General features: G+C 51.4%; 1 protein-coding gene across 4 annotated transcripts; it reads right to left on the bottom strand.

Annotated features, from left to right (window-relative positions):
• Positions 1–1,679: 1,679 nt before the first annotated feature.
• On the bottom strand, positions 1,680–14,371 carry RPUSD3 (RNA pseudouridine synthase D3). Of its 4 annotated transcripts, none has more exons than XM_029052226.2 (9): positions 14,156–14,370; positions 11,549–11,670; positions 10,558–10,602; positions 10,338–10,434; positions 9,730–9,837; positions 9,545–9,629; positions 3,030–3,150; positions 2,632–2,768; positions 1,680–2,126 (listed from the first exon to the last, which is right to left on the bottom strand). In XM_029052226.2, exons 1-9 carry the CDS (start codon positions 14,221–14,223, stop codon positions 1,932–1,934), a joined length of 978 nt encoding a protein of 325 aa, XP_028908059.1. In that variant the 5' UTR covers positions 14,224–14,370; the 3' UTR covers positions 1,680–1,931. The 4 variants fall into 4 exon arrangements, with proteins under 4 accessions (XP_028908059.1, XP_028908062.1, XP_028908061.1 ...); XM_029052229.2 differs by having other exon boundaries at positions 11,549–11,742; positions 14,156–14,244; XM_029052228.2 differs by lacking the exon at positions 10,558–10,602 and having other exon boundaries at positions 14,156–14,371.
• Positions 14,372–14,564: the final 193 nt, after the last annotated feature.

Genomic DNA, 14,564 nt, shown 5'->3' with positions numbered 1-14,564 from the left:
GGGAGTCCCTCGTGGGACAGAGAGTGGCTCTGTTCAGAGTTTCTTGGCACAGATCCCTGGCATATAGTGAGCACTGAAAATACCTTAGAACCATGGAGAGGAGCAAGGCCTTACTCTCTAAGCTTCTGGAACAACCCTGACTGCCAGAGAGCTACCTGCATCTTGTCCGGGATTCCTTAAATCACAAAACACCTCCCCGCTCTTGTATGCCTTTTTGCTGAACCCCTGGTCCTAGAATCTTGTAATCAACCTCTGTCTTAGATCCAGGGAAGCGATAGATCTAGCTTGATCACAGTTTCCCACCGTTCTCCCCTTTAGAAGAATGAAGGTAAACCAGTTCCGGCCAACGTGTCTAGAGCCCAACTGCTGCAGTGACGATCGTGGTATTTGTTAAACCCTTACTATGTGCCAAGCGCTGTTCTAAGCGCTGAGGTAGAACACAAGGTAATCAGGTTGTCCCACGTGGGGCTCACAGTTTTAATCCCCATTTTACAGATGAGGTAACTGAGGCACAGAGAAGTTAAGTGACTTGCCCACAGTTACAGCTGATTGACAGCCGAGATTAGAATCCACAACCTCTGACTCCCAAGCCTGGGCTCTTTCCATCCTCTTTGCAGTGGGCCTAAATGGTTGGTTGGTGGTGCTTGGCCTTGGCACTGTGGACTGAAGCAGCTTGCACAAAAAACACCAGAGCGAGGGAGCTCAGAGTGCAAACAGTGACCTGACAATCCCAGCCATGGTTGAGGGTGCAGGGCATTTTCCCCACACCGTGCACCTCAACAGTCCTCAGCCAAGGCACTGCCCTCCCCGTTTACGCATCGCAACAAGTCAGGAGAGCAAACCGGATTTCAGGACCAGCTGCTCCTTTCCTTCCTTGACTTTTTCTTTGCCCTGGGCAACTGTAGCACATTGCAGTCTTCACGCACTGCAGTCTTCCCTGCCTCTGCTCTAAGGATGGAATGCGACTTCTCTACAGCCCTAGTCAGGCCCCACAAGTCACTATGGTCTCTGGGGGTGGGGGTGTGTGTGTGGTTTCTCCCCACCTCCTGTGAGGAGCCAACCCCCGGGTGTGGAAAGAGGGGGGCCTGAACTTTGAAACATGGTGGGTCCCATGCAGCTGTGCCAGGAGCCAGAGGTAGGGTTCCTCAGGGTCCAGATCGAGCCAATGAGAACCAGGTTCCATGGCCTCAGGGCCAATCAAGATGTCCACGTCATAGCCCTCATGAGCAGTGAGGCCTCTCACTTCTGTAATTCACTCCCATTGTCTTCATGCCAAGGATCAAAGTTGGTTTTCTCCACTTCGGCCCCACTCACTCTCCAACACCAGAGAACTATATTCTCCTAAACCCCACCCTTACCTCGTCTTCCTTTTCCCTGAAACTGAGGCTTACCCAAACTTAATCCCTTGCACCCAGCTCCCAGAAAGAGCAAGGAAAAGCAACTCGGGATCTGGTCTCTTGCGTCCCTACTCTTAGGAATTTACATTCCAAACATATTGTCAGAAACTTCTGACAAAGAATACAGGGCCCCATTTCAGGTTCCACCCCCTAGCTAGGTTCTCCTCCCAAATATCCCAGTTCTCCCGCGGCTCTGACTACATAGGCAATGCTCCCTTAGACCACGTTGGTCCACTGCATTCCAAGCCTGGAAGACGGGGAAAAGCTAGGCACGCTACAAGGTCGATACCTACCTATCAAAGGGGATTTATTGAGTGAGCACATACTGAGTACAACAGGACCAAGTCACCCATCCCTGCTCTCAAAAAGCACACAATCAAATGATAAGGCTGGATACCCAGAAGGGCAACCAGCTCTTCCCACACACGTATCATCTGGTGACAGGTCAGAGAGTGCCCGCCCCCTTCCCCCCACAAAAAACCCCCCCAAAACCAGAACAAAACAAAAACTAGGCATCGTCCCTCTTTTATGCTCTTAAAACCTGAGCTGCAGCCGCTCCAGAGTCTGCACGAAGAAGGGCGGCGGAGGGGCTGTGAGCACATTGTGACCGGGCTTTAAACCTTTCTTTGGGAGGAGAAGTTGGTGGAGGTGGAGGTGGATGGGTACGAGTGACATCTGCTGCTGAGTTAAGTGGAGGCGGTGGAGGAGACGCTCATCCAGCACCTGATGCTTGGGAGACAAGAGTGCTCGGTTAGGCCTATACTAGGGAAGGAGCTACAGTCTTTCCAGATCGGTGAGGGTCAGAAGTGGTAAGCCTTTCTCCTGCCAAGGAAAGACACTCAGGGAGGAGGAAGTGGGCTCAATTTCCCAAAGAAACAGACAAAAATGGAACAGGGGGTTTAGGGGTTGACGCAAAAAGTGACCCTCTTCTGCAAACAATCCAATTAAGCCGTAAAGAGGCTGAATGGATATTTGAAGGTTCTTTGGCAAAACAAGAGTCCTTATCAGCTCGTGTGGCTGCTGCCGTCACCAGACCCCAGACCAGCTGTGGGCAGCCATGTAAAGGGTTGGAGTCCCTTTCGATATGTTAGCCGTGCAGGTGTATCTTTAGGGAAAAAAAAAGTGCCCGGAGATTGGGTGAGATCCTGAATCTCCCCAGATCCACCAGGCTTCGGGCCAGGTTGGGCAGGACTTGCCAGGGAAAGATCGATAGGCCTCCGGGAGAACCAAATACCTGCTTCTGGGGCATGGTGTCCGGTGACAATAGGAAACGTTGGCCCAAAGCGGTGCCCACAAATGCGGAGTACTTATGGTCACCCAGCACCGGGCACAGCTTCAGCATCATGTGTACGAGGAGCTGGCCACTGAACGCTGCGGATGAAAAAAGAGCAGCCCTTCACATTGCCTTGCCCGCAGACACGTCCTGCGACACCGGCAGTCTCCCGTCGCCAGCGGCTTCCACGTTCACTCTTTCCCTGACAGACGGAGTGCCAGTCCGGACACCCGAGGGAGTTGCTCTTGGGCAACGAACAGTTCGACGATGCCCCCCCACCCCCCACCCCCGACTCCCGCCTAGCAGCTGGACGCTCCTATTTGGAGCCCGTTGCTCTGGGCAAGGTAACTGCTCCTTACCTGACAGTGGTTGAAGCTGTACCAGGGCACAGTCCCATTTGGAGTCCAACACACGGTACCAGCTCATTGTAGTTTTAGTGTCATCTTGCTTCCGGCGGAATGAGTCCTTCACCGGTAACAACTACAGCCAGCGATATCAAAGGCCGAGTCAGGCCACCTCAGCTGGCCACCCATCTCCCCAAATTAGGTCTCGGGACGTAAAGACAACGGCATGTTTTCTGCAGGACCATTGACCCGACAAGGGAGCAAGGTCGGGCTCGGCCAGAAAGCGGCCATTTCAGAACGCAGCCTCCCTCATAAAGGTAGTGGGGCAAGGCCTCCCTGCCCCTCTGCCACTCTAGATGGCTGTGTTCTGAGAAGCAGCACGACATAGTGGATAGAGCACGGGCCTGGGAATCAGAAGGTCATGGGTTCTAATCACAGCCCTGCCACTTCTCTGCTGTGTGACCCTGGGCAAGTTGCTTCACTTCTCTGGGCCTCAGCTCATCTGGAAAATGGGGATCGAAATTGGGAGCCCCACATGGGACAGGGACCGTGTCCAACCCAATTTGCTTGTATCCACCCCAGAGCATAGTACAGTGCCTGGTACATAGTAAAGTAAGTGCTCGAATACCACAATTATTATTATTTTGTGCAGGACGGAAGTGATCCGTTAGCAAGACCCGGGAGGGGAGGGGCGCTAGGGAAATGTTCTTCGGATCAACTTTCGCAAACCATTGCGTATGACATTACTGTGTCCACACACAGCGTGATGGACCGTCATGTGCCACACAGGTGTGCAGGAACAATTCCATTATACAGACTGGGAGAAGGGAGGGAGGAAGCAAAACCACAACTAGTTTTTTTTTCCCCCGTCTCGGGGTAGCCAACTGTCTGAAGCTGGTCCTGGCGGGGGGGGGGGGGGGGGGCTCAGGGTGGGGGGAGTCAGGAATTGCTCTCATCAACTTGAGCACGTGCTCAATCTTATCACCTCTCGTCACCGTACAATCTCCAAAATCCTTCTACCCGACCACAGTCTCCTCACACATCCAAACCCCGCACATCTGCCCTGTTCCCCCACAGAGATGTTGGATCTTTTGACCCCCTCCAATTCTCTAAAGTCATCACGCCCCATCAATCGACTGATCGTATCGATTGAGCGCTTACTGTGTGCAGAGCACTGTACTACGCACTTGGGAGAAAACGATATAATAGAGTTGGTAGACATGTTCCCTGCCTACAAGAAGTTTAGTCTGGGAGGGGAGGCAGACATTAATATAAATTAAGGATATGTCTATAATAATAATAATCATGATAAATGCTGTGGGGCTGAGGGAGGGGTGAATAAAGGGTGCAAATCCTAGTGCATCGGCAACTCACAAGGGAGAGAGAAGAGAAGAAACGAGGGCTTAGTCGGGGAAGGCCTCTGGGAGGAGATGTGCTTCTAATGAGGCTTTGAAAGTGGGGAGAGTGATCGTTTGTCAGATAAGCAGCAGGAGGGAGTTCCAGGCCAGAAGCGGGACATGGGTGAGGGGTCAGCAGCAAGATAGATGAGAATGAGGTACAGGGACTAAGTTGGCATTAGAGGAGCAAAGTGAGCACACTGGATTGTAACAGGAAATCAGCAAAGTGAAATAGGAAGGGGCAAGCTGATTGAGTGCTTTACTGCCAATGGTAAGGAGTTTTTATTTGAAGTGGAGGTGGACGGCAACCACTGGAAGTTCTTGAGTGGGGAAACGTGGGACTGAATGGTTTTGTAGAAAAATGATCCAAGCAGTAGAGTGAAGTATGGCCTGGAGTGGGGAGAGACAGAAGGCAGGTTTGCAACACACAAATCAACCCTCAACACCACTTAAAATAGTATTTGTTAAGCACTTACTATGTACCAGGTACTGGACTATGTACTGGGATATAGATGCAAGCTCATTTAAGTTGGATACAGTCCCTGTCCCACATGGGGCTCAGTCTTAATCCCCATTTTACAGAGGAGGTAACTGAGGCATAGAGAAGTTAAGAGACTTGCTCAGGGTCACACAGCAGACAAGTGGTGGCATCTGGATTAGAATCCAAAACCTTCTGACTCCCAGGCCTGTATTCTCTCCACCTGGCCACGCTGCCCTCTCCTCCCTCGCTCCGTCCCCTTGCCAATTTAGTTCCACTAACTCACAGCCCTGGATCACCTCCACGGTCCGATTCCTCCGCTCCTGTGCTAGAGTTGCAGAGTGCTGATGGTGGAAATCCAGACAATCAGGCCGACCTCATCCATCTCAAGTTCATCACCTGCTTTAACTCTGCCCTGCAATATTATTTCTCCATGTTAACTCCCATGGCGACACCTATGCCTCCTGTTTCAGACGTTTAACTCCCTCCTCAACCCGTCCATCTCTTGCCCCTAATGACCTGGTCGCATACTTCATTGATAAAACTGAAACCACCAGGCGTGATCTCCCTAATATCTCCCCTGCTCCTCTCCTGTCCCTCCCTCCTGCCCCCTCTCCAACTCGCCCATCGTTCCCTGCCATACCACAAAAGACCGCCTGCCTCCCCTCAAGATCTAATCCCTCCACCTACACCTCCAACAGCAACAGTGGACAGAGCATGGCCTTGGGAGTCAGAAGGTCATGGATTCTCATCCAAGCTCTGCCACTTGTCTGCTTGTGGCCTTGGGCAAGTCACTTCACTTCTCTGGGCCTCAGTTACCTCATCTGTCTACACCCACCACCTCCACTTCTCCTGACTTTCTCCTCGACTCCTTCCAATATGGCTTCCACCCCCTTCACTATGAAACTGCCCTCTCTAAGGTCTCCAATGACCTTCTGTCGACCATCCCCTCCTCCTCCATACCTTATCTCACCTTGGCTTCACGGACTCTGTCCTCTCCTGGTTCTCCTCTTACCTCTCTGGCCGGTCATTCTCGGTCTCCTTTGCTGGAGCCTCCTCCCCCTCCCATCCTTTAACTGTTGGAGTTCCTCAAGGGTCAGTTCTTGGCCCTCTTCTGTTCTCCATTTACACTCACTCCCTCGGTGAACTCATTCGCTCTCACGGCGTTGACTACCATCTCTACGCAGATGACACGCAGATCTACATCTCCGCCCCGTCCTCTCCCCCTCCCTTCGGGCTCGCATCTCCTCCTGCCTCCAGGACGTCTCCACCTGGATGTCGGCCCGCCACCTAAAACTCAACATGAGCAAGACTGAGCTCCTCATCTTCCCTCCCAAACCTGGTCCTCTCCCAGACTTCTCTATCACCGTTGATGGCACGACCATCCTTCCCGTCTCTCAGGCCCGCAATCTCGGTGTCATCCTTGACTCGTCTCTCTCGTTCACCCCACACATCCTATCCGTTACCAAGACCTGCCGGTTTCACCTCTACAATATCGCCAAGATCCGCCCTTTCCTCTCCACCCAGACGGCTACCTTACTGTTACGGGCTCTCGTTATATCCCGGCTAGACTACTGTGTCAGCCTTCTCTCTGACCTCCCTTCCTCCTCTCTCGCCCCGCTCCGGTCTATTCTTCACTCCGCTGCCCGGCTCATCTTCCTGCAGAAACGATCTGGGCGTGTCACTCCCCTTCTTAAACAACTCCAGTGGTTGCCTATCAACCTCCGCTCCAACAAAAACTCCTCACTCTAGGCTTCAAGGCTCTCCATCACCTTGCCCCTTCCTACCTCTCCTCCCTTCTCTCTTTCTACCACCCACCCCGCACGCTCCGCTCCTCCGCCGCCCACCTCCTCACCGTCCCTCGGTCTCGCCTATCCCGCCGTCGACCCCTGGGTCACGTCCTCCCGCGGTCCTGGAACGCCCTCCCTCCTCACCTCCACCAAACTGATTCTCTTTCCCTCTTCAAAACCCTACTTAAAACTCACCTCCTCCAAGAGGCGTTCCCAGACTGAGCTCCTCTTCTCCCTCTACTCCCTCTGCCATCCCCCCTTTACCTCTCCGCAGCTAAACCCTCTTTTTCCCCTTTTCCCTCTGCTCCTCCACCTCTCCCTTCCCATCTCCACAGCACTGTATTCGTCCGCTCAACTGTATATATTTTCGTTACCCTATTTATTTTGTTAATGAATTGTACATCGCCTCGATTCTATTTAGTTGCCATTGTTTTTACGAGATGTTCTTCCCCTTGACTCTATTTATTGCCATTGTTCTTGTCTGTCCGTCTCCCCCGATTAGACTGTAAGCCCGTCAAACGGCAGGGACTGTCTCTGTTGCCGACTTGTTCATCCCAAGCGCTTAGTACAGTGCTCTGCACATAGTAAGCGCTCAATAAATACTATTGAATGAATGAACCTTCTTGCCAAATTCAATGGCCTCTACTCCACTGTCATACTCCTTGGCCTCTCAGCGGCCTCTGACACTGTGGACCACCCTGTTCACCTGAAAACATTAACCGTGGCTTCAATGACACTGTTCTCCTGGTTCTCCTCTTATTTCTCCAGCCGCTTCTTCTCCGTCTTTCGCAGACTCCTCCTCTGCCTCCCACCCTCTAACTGTGGAAGTCCCTCAAGGTTAGTTCTGAGTCCCCTTCTATTCTCCACCTACACCCAATCCCTCAGAGAACTCATTTGCTCCCATGGCTTCAACTACCATCTCTAGGTGGCTGATTCCCAAATCTACATCTCCAGCTCTGATAGCTCTTCCTCTATACAATCTCGCATTTCCTCCTGCCTTCAGGACATCTCCACTTAGATGTCCCGCTGACACTTCAAACCAAACCTGTCCAAAACAGAACTCCTTATCTTCACACCCAAATCCTGACCTGCCCGTCTTTCCTATCACTGTCGACAACACCACTATCTTCTCTGTCTCTCAAGCCTTGGCATTATCCTAAACATCTCTCATTTAACCGACAATTCAATCAGTCACCGAATCCTGTCAGTTTTCCCTTCACAACATCAATCAAATTTACCGAGGGCTTACTCTGTGCAGAGCACTATACTAAGTGCTTGGGAGAGTACAATTATAGCAATGTGGTTTAGTGGAAAGAACAAGGGCTTGGGAGTCAGAGGACGTGGATTCTAATCCCGGCTCCGCCACTTGTCTGCTATGTGACCTTGGGCAAACCACTTAACTTCTCTGTGCCTCAGTTACCTCATCTGTAAAATGGAGATTAAGACTGCCAGCCCCACAAGGGACAACCTGATTACCTTGTATCTACCCCAGTGCTTAGAACAGTGTTTGGCACACAGTAAGCAACTAATACCATAATTATTATTATTATAACAGATTTGGAAGACTGTCCCTGCCCACAAAGACCTTATGGTCTAGAGGGGGAGACAAACAATCAAATAAATTATGGATATGTACATAAATTGCCGTGGGGATTAACATAGGGTAAAGGATACAAATCCAAGTACAAGGACGACACAGAAGAGTAGGGGAAATGAAATGGCTAAAAATCTGACCTTCCCTCTCCATCCAAACCTCTACTACTCTGATCCAAGCACTCATCTCCTGCCTTAACTACTCCCTCAGTCTCCTCGCTGACCTCCCTGCCTCCTGTCTCTCCCCACTCCAGTCCATACTTCACACTGTTGCTGGGATCATTTTTCTACCAAACCTTTCAGTCCATGTTTCTCCACTCCCCAAGAACCTCCAGTGGTTGCCTATCCACCCCTGCATCAAACAGAAACTGCTCACCATAGGCTTTAAAGCACTCAAAGCACCTTACCCCCTCCTACCTTACCTCCCTGATTTCCTACTACAACCCAGCCCGCACATTTTGCTCCTCTAACGCCAACCTACTCACAATACTTCAATCTCGTCCATCTCTCTGCCGACCCCTCACCCACCTCCCATCTCTGACCTGGAACTCCCTCCCTCTTCACAGCCAACAGACCACCACCCTCCCCAACTTCAAAGCCTTACTAAAATCCGATCTCCTCCAAGAGGTCTTCCCCGACTAAGCCCTCATTTCTCTGACTCCCTCTCCCTTCTGCATCACCCTGGCACTTAAACTGTAGCCTTTAAGCACTTGACATTCACCCCATGCTCACCCCCAAAGCGCTTATGTACATATCCCCCAATTTATTTTAATGTCTGCTTCCCCCTCTAGACCATGAGCTCCTTGTGGACAGGGAACATGACTACCCTCTTTGTTGTATCATACTCTCCCAAGCGCTCAGGCCAGTGCTCTGCACACAGCAAGCACTCAATAAATATGACTGATTTGATTGAAAGCAGCCTTAGAAAGGAGAGTTCCCAGGCAGGGAAAGGAGGAACCTCTTCTCATGCATTTCATTCAATAGTATTTATTGAGCGCTTACTATGTGCAGATCACTGTACTAGGCGCTTGGAATGTACAATTTGGTAACAGATAGAGACAATCCCGGCCCAGTGACGGGCTCACAGTCTAATCGGGGGAAGCAGTGATTTGGAGGGTGTCCCAAGCACCAGTCCTTGTCCCACTGCAGAGAAAGACTCTAGAGCCCCACCAGAAAGCCCTCTCCTCCCCTCATCCCCTCAATTCCTCCAACAGCAACCAGCTGCCCTCCTTCGACACCCCTGTGGAAAAGGAGAATTAATGCTTGGCTCACCCACTTCTCTCCCCATTTCTGCTCCAGCTTCAGCGCAGTTTTGACTTCACCTTCAAAAGGATTTGGAATACCAACAGTAATGGCACTGAAGGGAAACAAGGAAAAGACAGAGGTCACAGAACTGCCACCATAAGCCTGAGCTGTCATCACTGCTCCAACAGTTGTACGGAGCGGCTCGCTCTCACCGGTATGTAACTGCGGGTCTCTTGGCTCTGTGGGACCAGATGAAGTAGTTCCTGAGGTTCTCTGAAGTCTTGGGACAGCCAGACAGGAGCACAAGACCAGAGCTCTCCCTAAGTGGGGAGGGAGAGGGAGTTATCGCATGGCCACCGACCCATGCTTTCGAGCTCCCTGCTGTCCTGACCCGAGAAACAAACCAATAAATGGTATTTACTGAGTCCTTAGTGGGTGCAGAGCACTGTACAAAGCACTTGGGAGAGGACGAGAAAGGACCTGGTAGACGTGTGAGCCCTGCCCTCAAGGAGATCGGGGAAGTGGCAGAGTATAAAGCTATGGATCAAAGTGCTTAAGGGTTACCCACCCACCCTTTCCAGGCACCCAGATCCTGAAACCCAACCAACACCGATCCTCAATTCATCCCAGGGACAACACCTTCCTGGTTTCAACTCTTGGCACTCCCATAGGCCCTCTAGATTGTGAAGCTCCCTGTGGGAAGGGAACGGATCTACCAACTCTCTTCAACTGTACTCTCCCAGATGCTTAATACACAGCTCTGCACATTCAAAGCCCTCAAGAAATACCACTGATTGGTAGTGGTAGGCCAATCACTTACTTCTCAGCAGATTTGACCACTTCAAGTGGCTGGTCAAACCCCAGGCGCTGGCTCAGCTCTGGCAGGACCGAATGCACCGTCACATCCCCTGGTTTCCCTGAAGATACACGGGGAGGGGTAATGACATCCCTCTCTATCAGCACGCAAACATGACCAGGAGTGAACATTTACATCAAACGTCCTAACCTCCTCTTCCCACACCTTGTTCACCACACGGTACCTATAACTGCCAGGCCCTGGGGCTTGTTCAAAGTTACGAGATGTCCTGCAATACAAAAGCAACAAGGTTCAGGTAAGGCCCCTTTGGAAATGAGAGTGCAACCCACCCTACCCACCATGCTTACTCCAACCAGTAAAAGCGGAACCTCAGACTAGACTGCCATTAGACTACTCGGTGGCCTTTTAGAAATCGGGCCTGGTTCAGTACATTCTTAAGTATAGAGCCTCGCAGCCTGTCGATTTTTTCAGTACGGTATCTGTTAAAAGCTTACTACTTCTTACTAGAGAAGCGGTGTGGCTTAGTGGAAAGAGCACAGGCTTGGGAGTCAGAGGACATGGGTTCTAATCCCGGCTCTGCCACCTGCCTGCTGTGTGACCTTGGGCAAGCCACTTCCCTTTCTGTGCCTCAGTTAATCTCATCTGTAAAAATGGGGATTAAGACTGTGGGACAACCTGATCACTCTGTATCTACTCAAGAGCTTAGAATAGTGCTTCGCACATAGTAAGCACTTAACAAATACCATAATTACTATTATTTTGTGCTAGACACTGTATTAAACACTGGGGTAGACACAAGCTAATCAGGTTGGACACAGTCCCTGTCCCATGTGGGGCGCTCAGCCCGAATCCCCATTTTACAGATGTGGTAACTGAGACAGAGAAATCAGGTGACTTGCCCAAGGTCACACAGCAGACAAGTGGTAGAGTCAGGATTGGAACCCAGGTCCTTCTGATTCTCAGGCCTGTGCTCTATCCACTAGCGTGCCTCAGTTTCCTCAACTGTAAAATGGGGATACCTGTTCTCCCTCCGACTTAGACTGTGAGCCCCATGCAGGAAAGGGACTGTGTCCAACCTAATTAAGCGGTACCTTTCCCAGTGCTTAGAACAGAGACAGTGCTTAGAACACAGAGTAAGCTCTTAACAGGTACCATAAATCAATCAATCAACTGCTCACTCGGCTACGCTGCTTCTCATCTGAGAACACCTTTACCTTCCCGCTGCACAACAGCTTCCTCCAACACATCCGTCAACTCCATCCTGCTCATTTTCTCATCTTGTAGCCCGTTGGAGGCCTGTAGATAGCTGGCTGCGACCTGAAGAAACATCCGGCACCTAAAGTAGAGCATGTGGTACGATGATGAGATGAGTTAACTTGCCGATTCGTTTCGTCTACTTCGGGATCATCTGGAATGTAAGGCCAAGTAGTAATCCACTGCTCTAAAATGAGGACTCCACTCCACTGCTACAGGGCCCGTGTGAATGACTCCCAAATGCCGCCTATCAGATTGTGGTGGTGAATATAATCAAAAGTTATAGCATTTGAGAGCATTTCTAATAAATGCCCGAACACCCCAACAGACACTGTTAAGCCAGTCTGCTGGAGGGAGGGAGGGTGCTTGGGTCCTTCTTCACTTACTTGGAATAACACCAAGATTCTCCCTAAGGAAGAGATCAGGCCAGAATGGAAAATAAGCAAGGGACTAGAGTCTCTCTCCGTGACCTTAGTCAGTTACTTAATCAATTTTAATCACTGGTATTTATTGAGCGCTTACTATGTGCACTCGGTGCTTGGCAAAGTATAATAGAGTCGGTAGACACAATCCCTGCCCGTAAGGAGTTGAGCACTTCCTACTGTGTGCACAACACCTGGAAGAAAAACTACAGAGACAAAGTAGCTTCCAATCTATAGCCAGACTACCCTCCCCATTTGCCAAACAAGGAGTTTCAGCGTGGCAACAGATAAATACCAGTTGGTTCAGTCTGCAATGAGGCCTAGTGGATAGAGCACGGGCCTCGGAGGCAGACGGACCTGGGTTGGGATCCCAGCTCCGCCACTTGTTTGCCCTGTGACCTTGGGCAAATCATTTCACTTCTCTGTGCCCCAGTTCTCTCAACTGGAAAATGGTGTGGGACTTCGACTGTGTTCAAGCTGATTATCTTGTAACCACCCCAATGCTTGGTACAGTGCCTGGCACATTAATAATAATAATGCCGGTATTTGTTAAGCGCTTACTACGTGCCGAGCACTGTTCTAAGCGCTGGGGTAGATACAGGGTAATGAGGCTGTCCCACATGAGGCTCACAGTCTTCATCCCCATTTTCCAGATGAGGGAACTGAGGCCTGGAGAAGTGAAGTGACTTAATAATAATAATAATGTTGGTATTTGTTAAGCGCTTACTATGTGCAGAGCACTGTTCTAAGCGCTGGGGTAGACACAGGGGAATCAGGTTGTCCCACGTGGGGCTCACAGTCTTAATCCCCATTTTACAGATGAGGTCACTGAGGCACAGAGAAGTTAAGTGACTTGCCCACAGTCACACAGCTGACAAGTGGCAGAGCTGGGATTCAAACTCATGAGCCCTGACTCCAAAGCCCGTGTTCTTTCCACTGACTTGCCCAAAATCACACGGCTGACAGGTGGCAAAGCCAGGATTAGAACCCACGACCTCTGATTCCTAAACCCGGGGTCTTACTGCTCAGCCACGCTGAGAGAACGGGAACATACTCATCCGAAGGGGCCTGAAGCAGGGGTGGGCTTTTTACGGGTAAAATAGAAGCCTTCAGCTGGGGCAAGCTTCCCGGATGACTATTAGGGGCAACTGCGAGAAGCAGCGTGGCTCAGTGGAAAGAGCCCTGGCTTGGGAGTCAGAGGTCATGGGTTCTAATCCCCACTCCGCCACTCGTCAGCTGTGTGACTGTGGGCAAGGCACTTGACTTCTCTGGGCCTCAGTTCCCTCATCTGTAAAATGGGGATGAAGACTGTGAGCTTCACGTGGGACAACCTGATTAGCCTATATCTACCCCAGCGCTTAGAACAGTGCTCGGCACGTAGTAAGCGCTTCACAAATACCAACATTATTATTATGAGCCCGTTGTGGGGCGGGGACTGTCTTTGTTGACGAGCAAGCGCTTAGTGCGGTGCTCGGCACATCGTAAGCGCTCAATAAATACGAATGAACGAGGCACAGGATGAGCTGGGGTTGAACTCAAAACCGAGTAGAGATTAGAGGTAAATAATAACGTTGGTATTTGTTAAGCGCTTACTATGTGTGGCACACTTTTCTAAGCGCTGGGGTAGATACAGGGTCATCAGGTTGTCCCACGTGAGGCTCACAGTCTTCATCCCCATTTTACAGATGAGGTAACTGAGGCCCAGAGAAGTGAAGTGACTTGCCCACAGTCCCCCAGCTGACGAGTGGCAGAGCCGGGTTTCGAACCCATGACCTCGGACGCCCAAGACCGGGCTCTTTCCACTGAACTTCTCTTTCCACGAGAAGCAGCGTGGCTCAGTAGAAAGAGCACGGGCTTTGGAGTCAGGGCTCATGAGTTCGAATCCCAGCTCTGCCACTTGTCGGCTGTGTAACTGTGGGCAAGTCACTTAACTTCTCTGGGCCTCAGTTCCCTCATCTGTAAAATGGGGATTAAGACTGTGAGCCCCACGTGGCACAACCTGATTCCCCTATGTCTACCCCAGCGCTTAGAACAGTGCTCGGAACATAGGAAGCGCTTAACAAATACCAACATTATTATTATTATTATTAACCACGCTGCCTCTCATAAAGGTACCCCCGCCCTCTCCCCGGCCCCTTTAATTACCAGGCCTTCTGGCCGTTGGGGATCCCCAAAGGGCCCCGTCGATGCTGGGCAATAAGGCGGCAGCTCATCCCGAGCGGAGGCCGAGGGAGTGAAGAAGGAGGGAGAAGATGGGAGAAAGCCACGGCCCGGAGCGCGAGCGCGCGCCCGAAAAGAGGCCGGACGCTTTTGGGCCTTTCCGCCCAGGGGTACGGGAGAGGCTCGCGGGAGGTGGGAGGGGGAAAGGGGGCTGTGAGTCACGTGGGCAGGCCGAGGCACGCGCGCGCGCCGCCCAGCCGCCTCCGATTCCTTCCCATGGGGCTGTGCGAAGGGGGGCGTTCGTAACGTACCGCGGCTCAGGCCGCCGCTGTCTTCCCGGCTAGAAGGGGAATTACGGTAGCCCGCTGCTTTGTTTTCCCAGCGCTTTACCGGC

The sequence above is a fragment of the Ornithorhynchus anatinus genome, chromosome X1 (genome assembly GCF_004115215.2).
Source record: "Ornithorhynchus anatinus isolate Pmale09 chromosome X1, mOrnAna1.pri.v4, whole genome shotgun sequence".
NCBI classification, from domain to species: Eukaryota; Metazoa; Chordata; class Mammalia; order Monotremata; family Ornithorhynchidae; genus Ornithorhynchus; species Ornithorhynchus anatinus.
The sequence above is the reverse complement of the archived record's forward strand: the minus strand, read 5'-3'. Positions and strand labels throughout refer to the sequence as shown.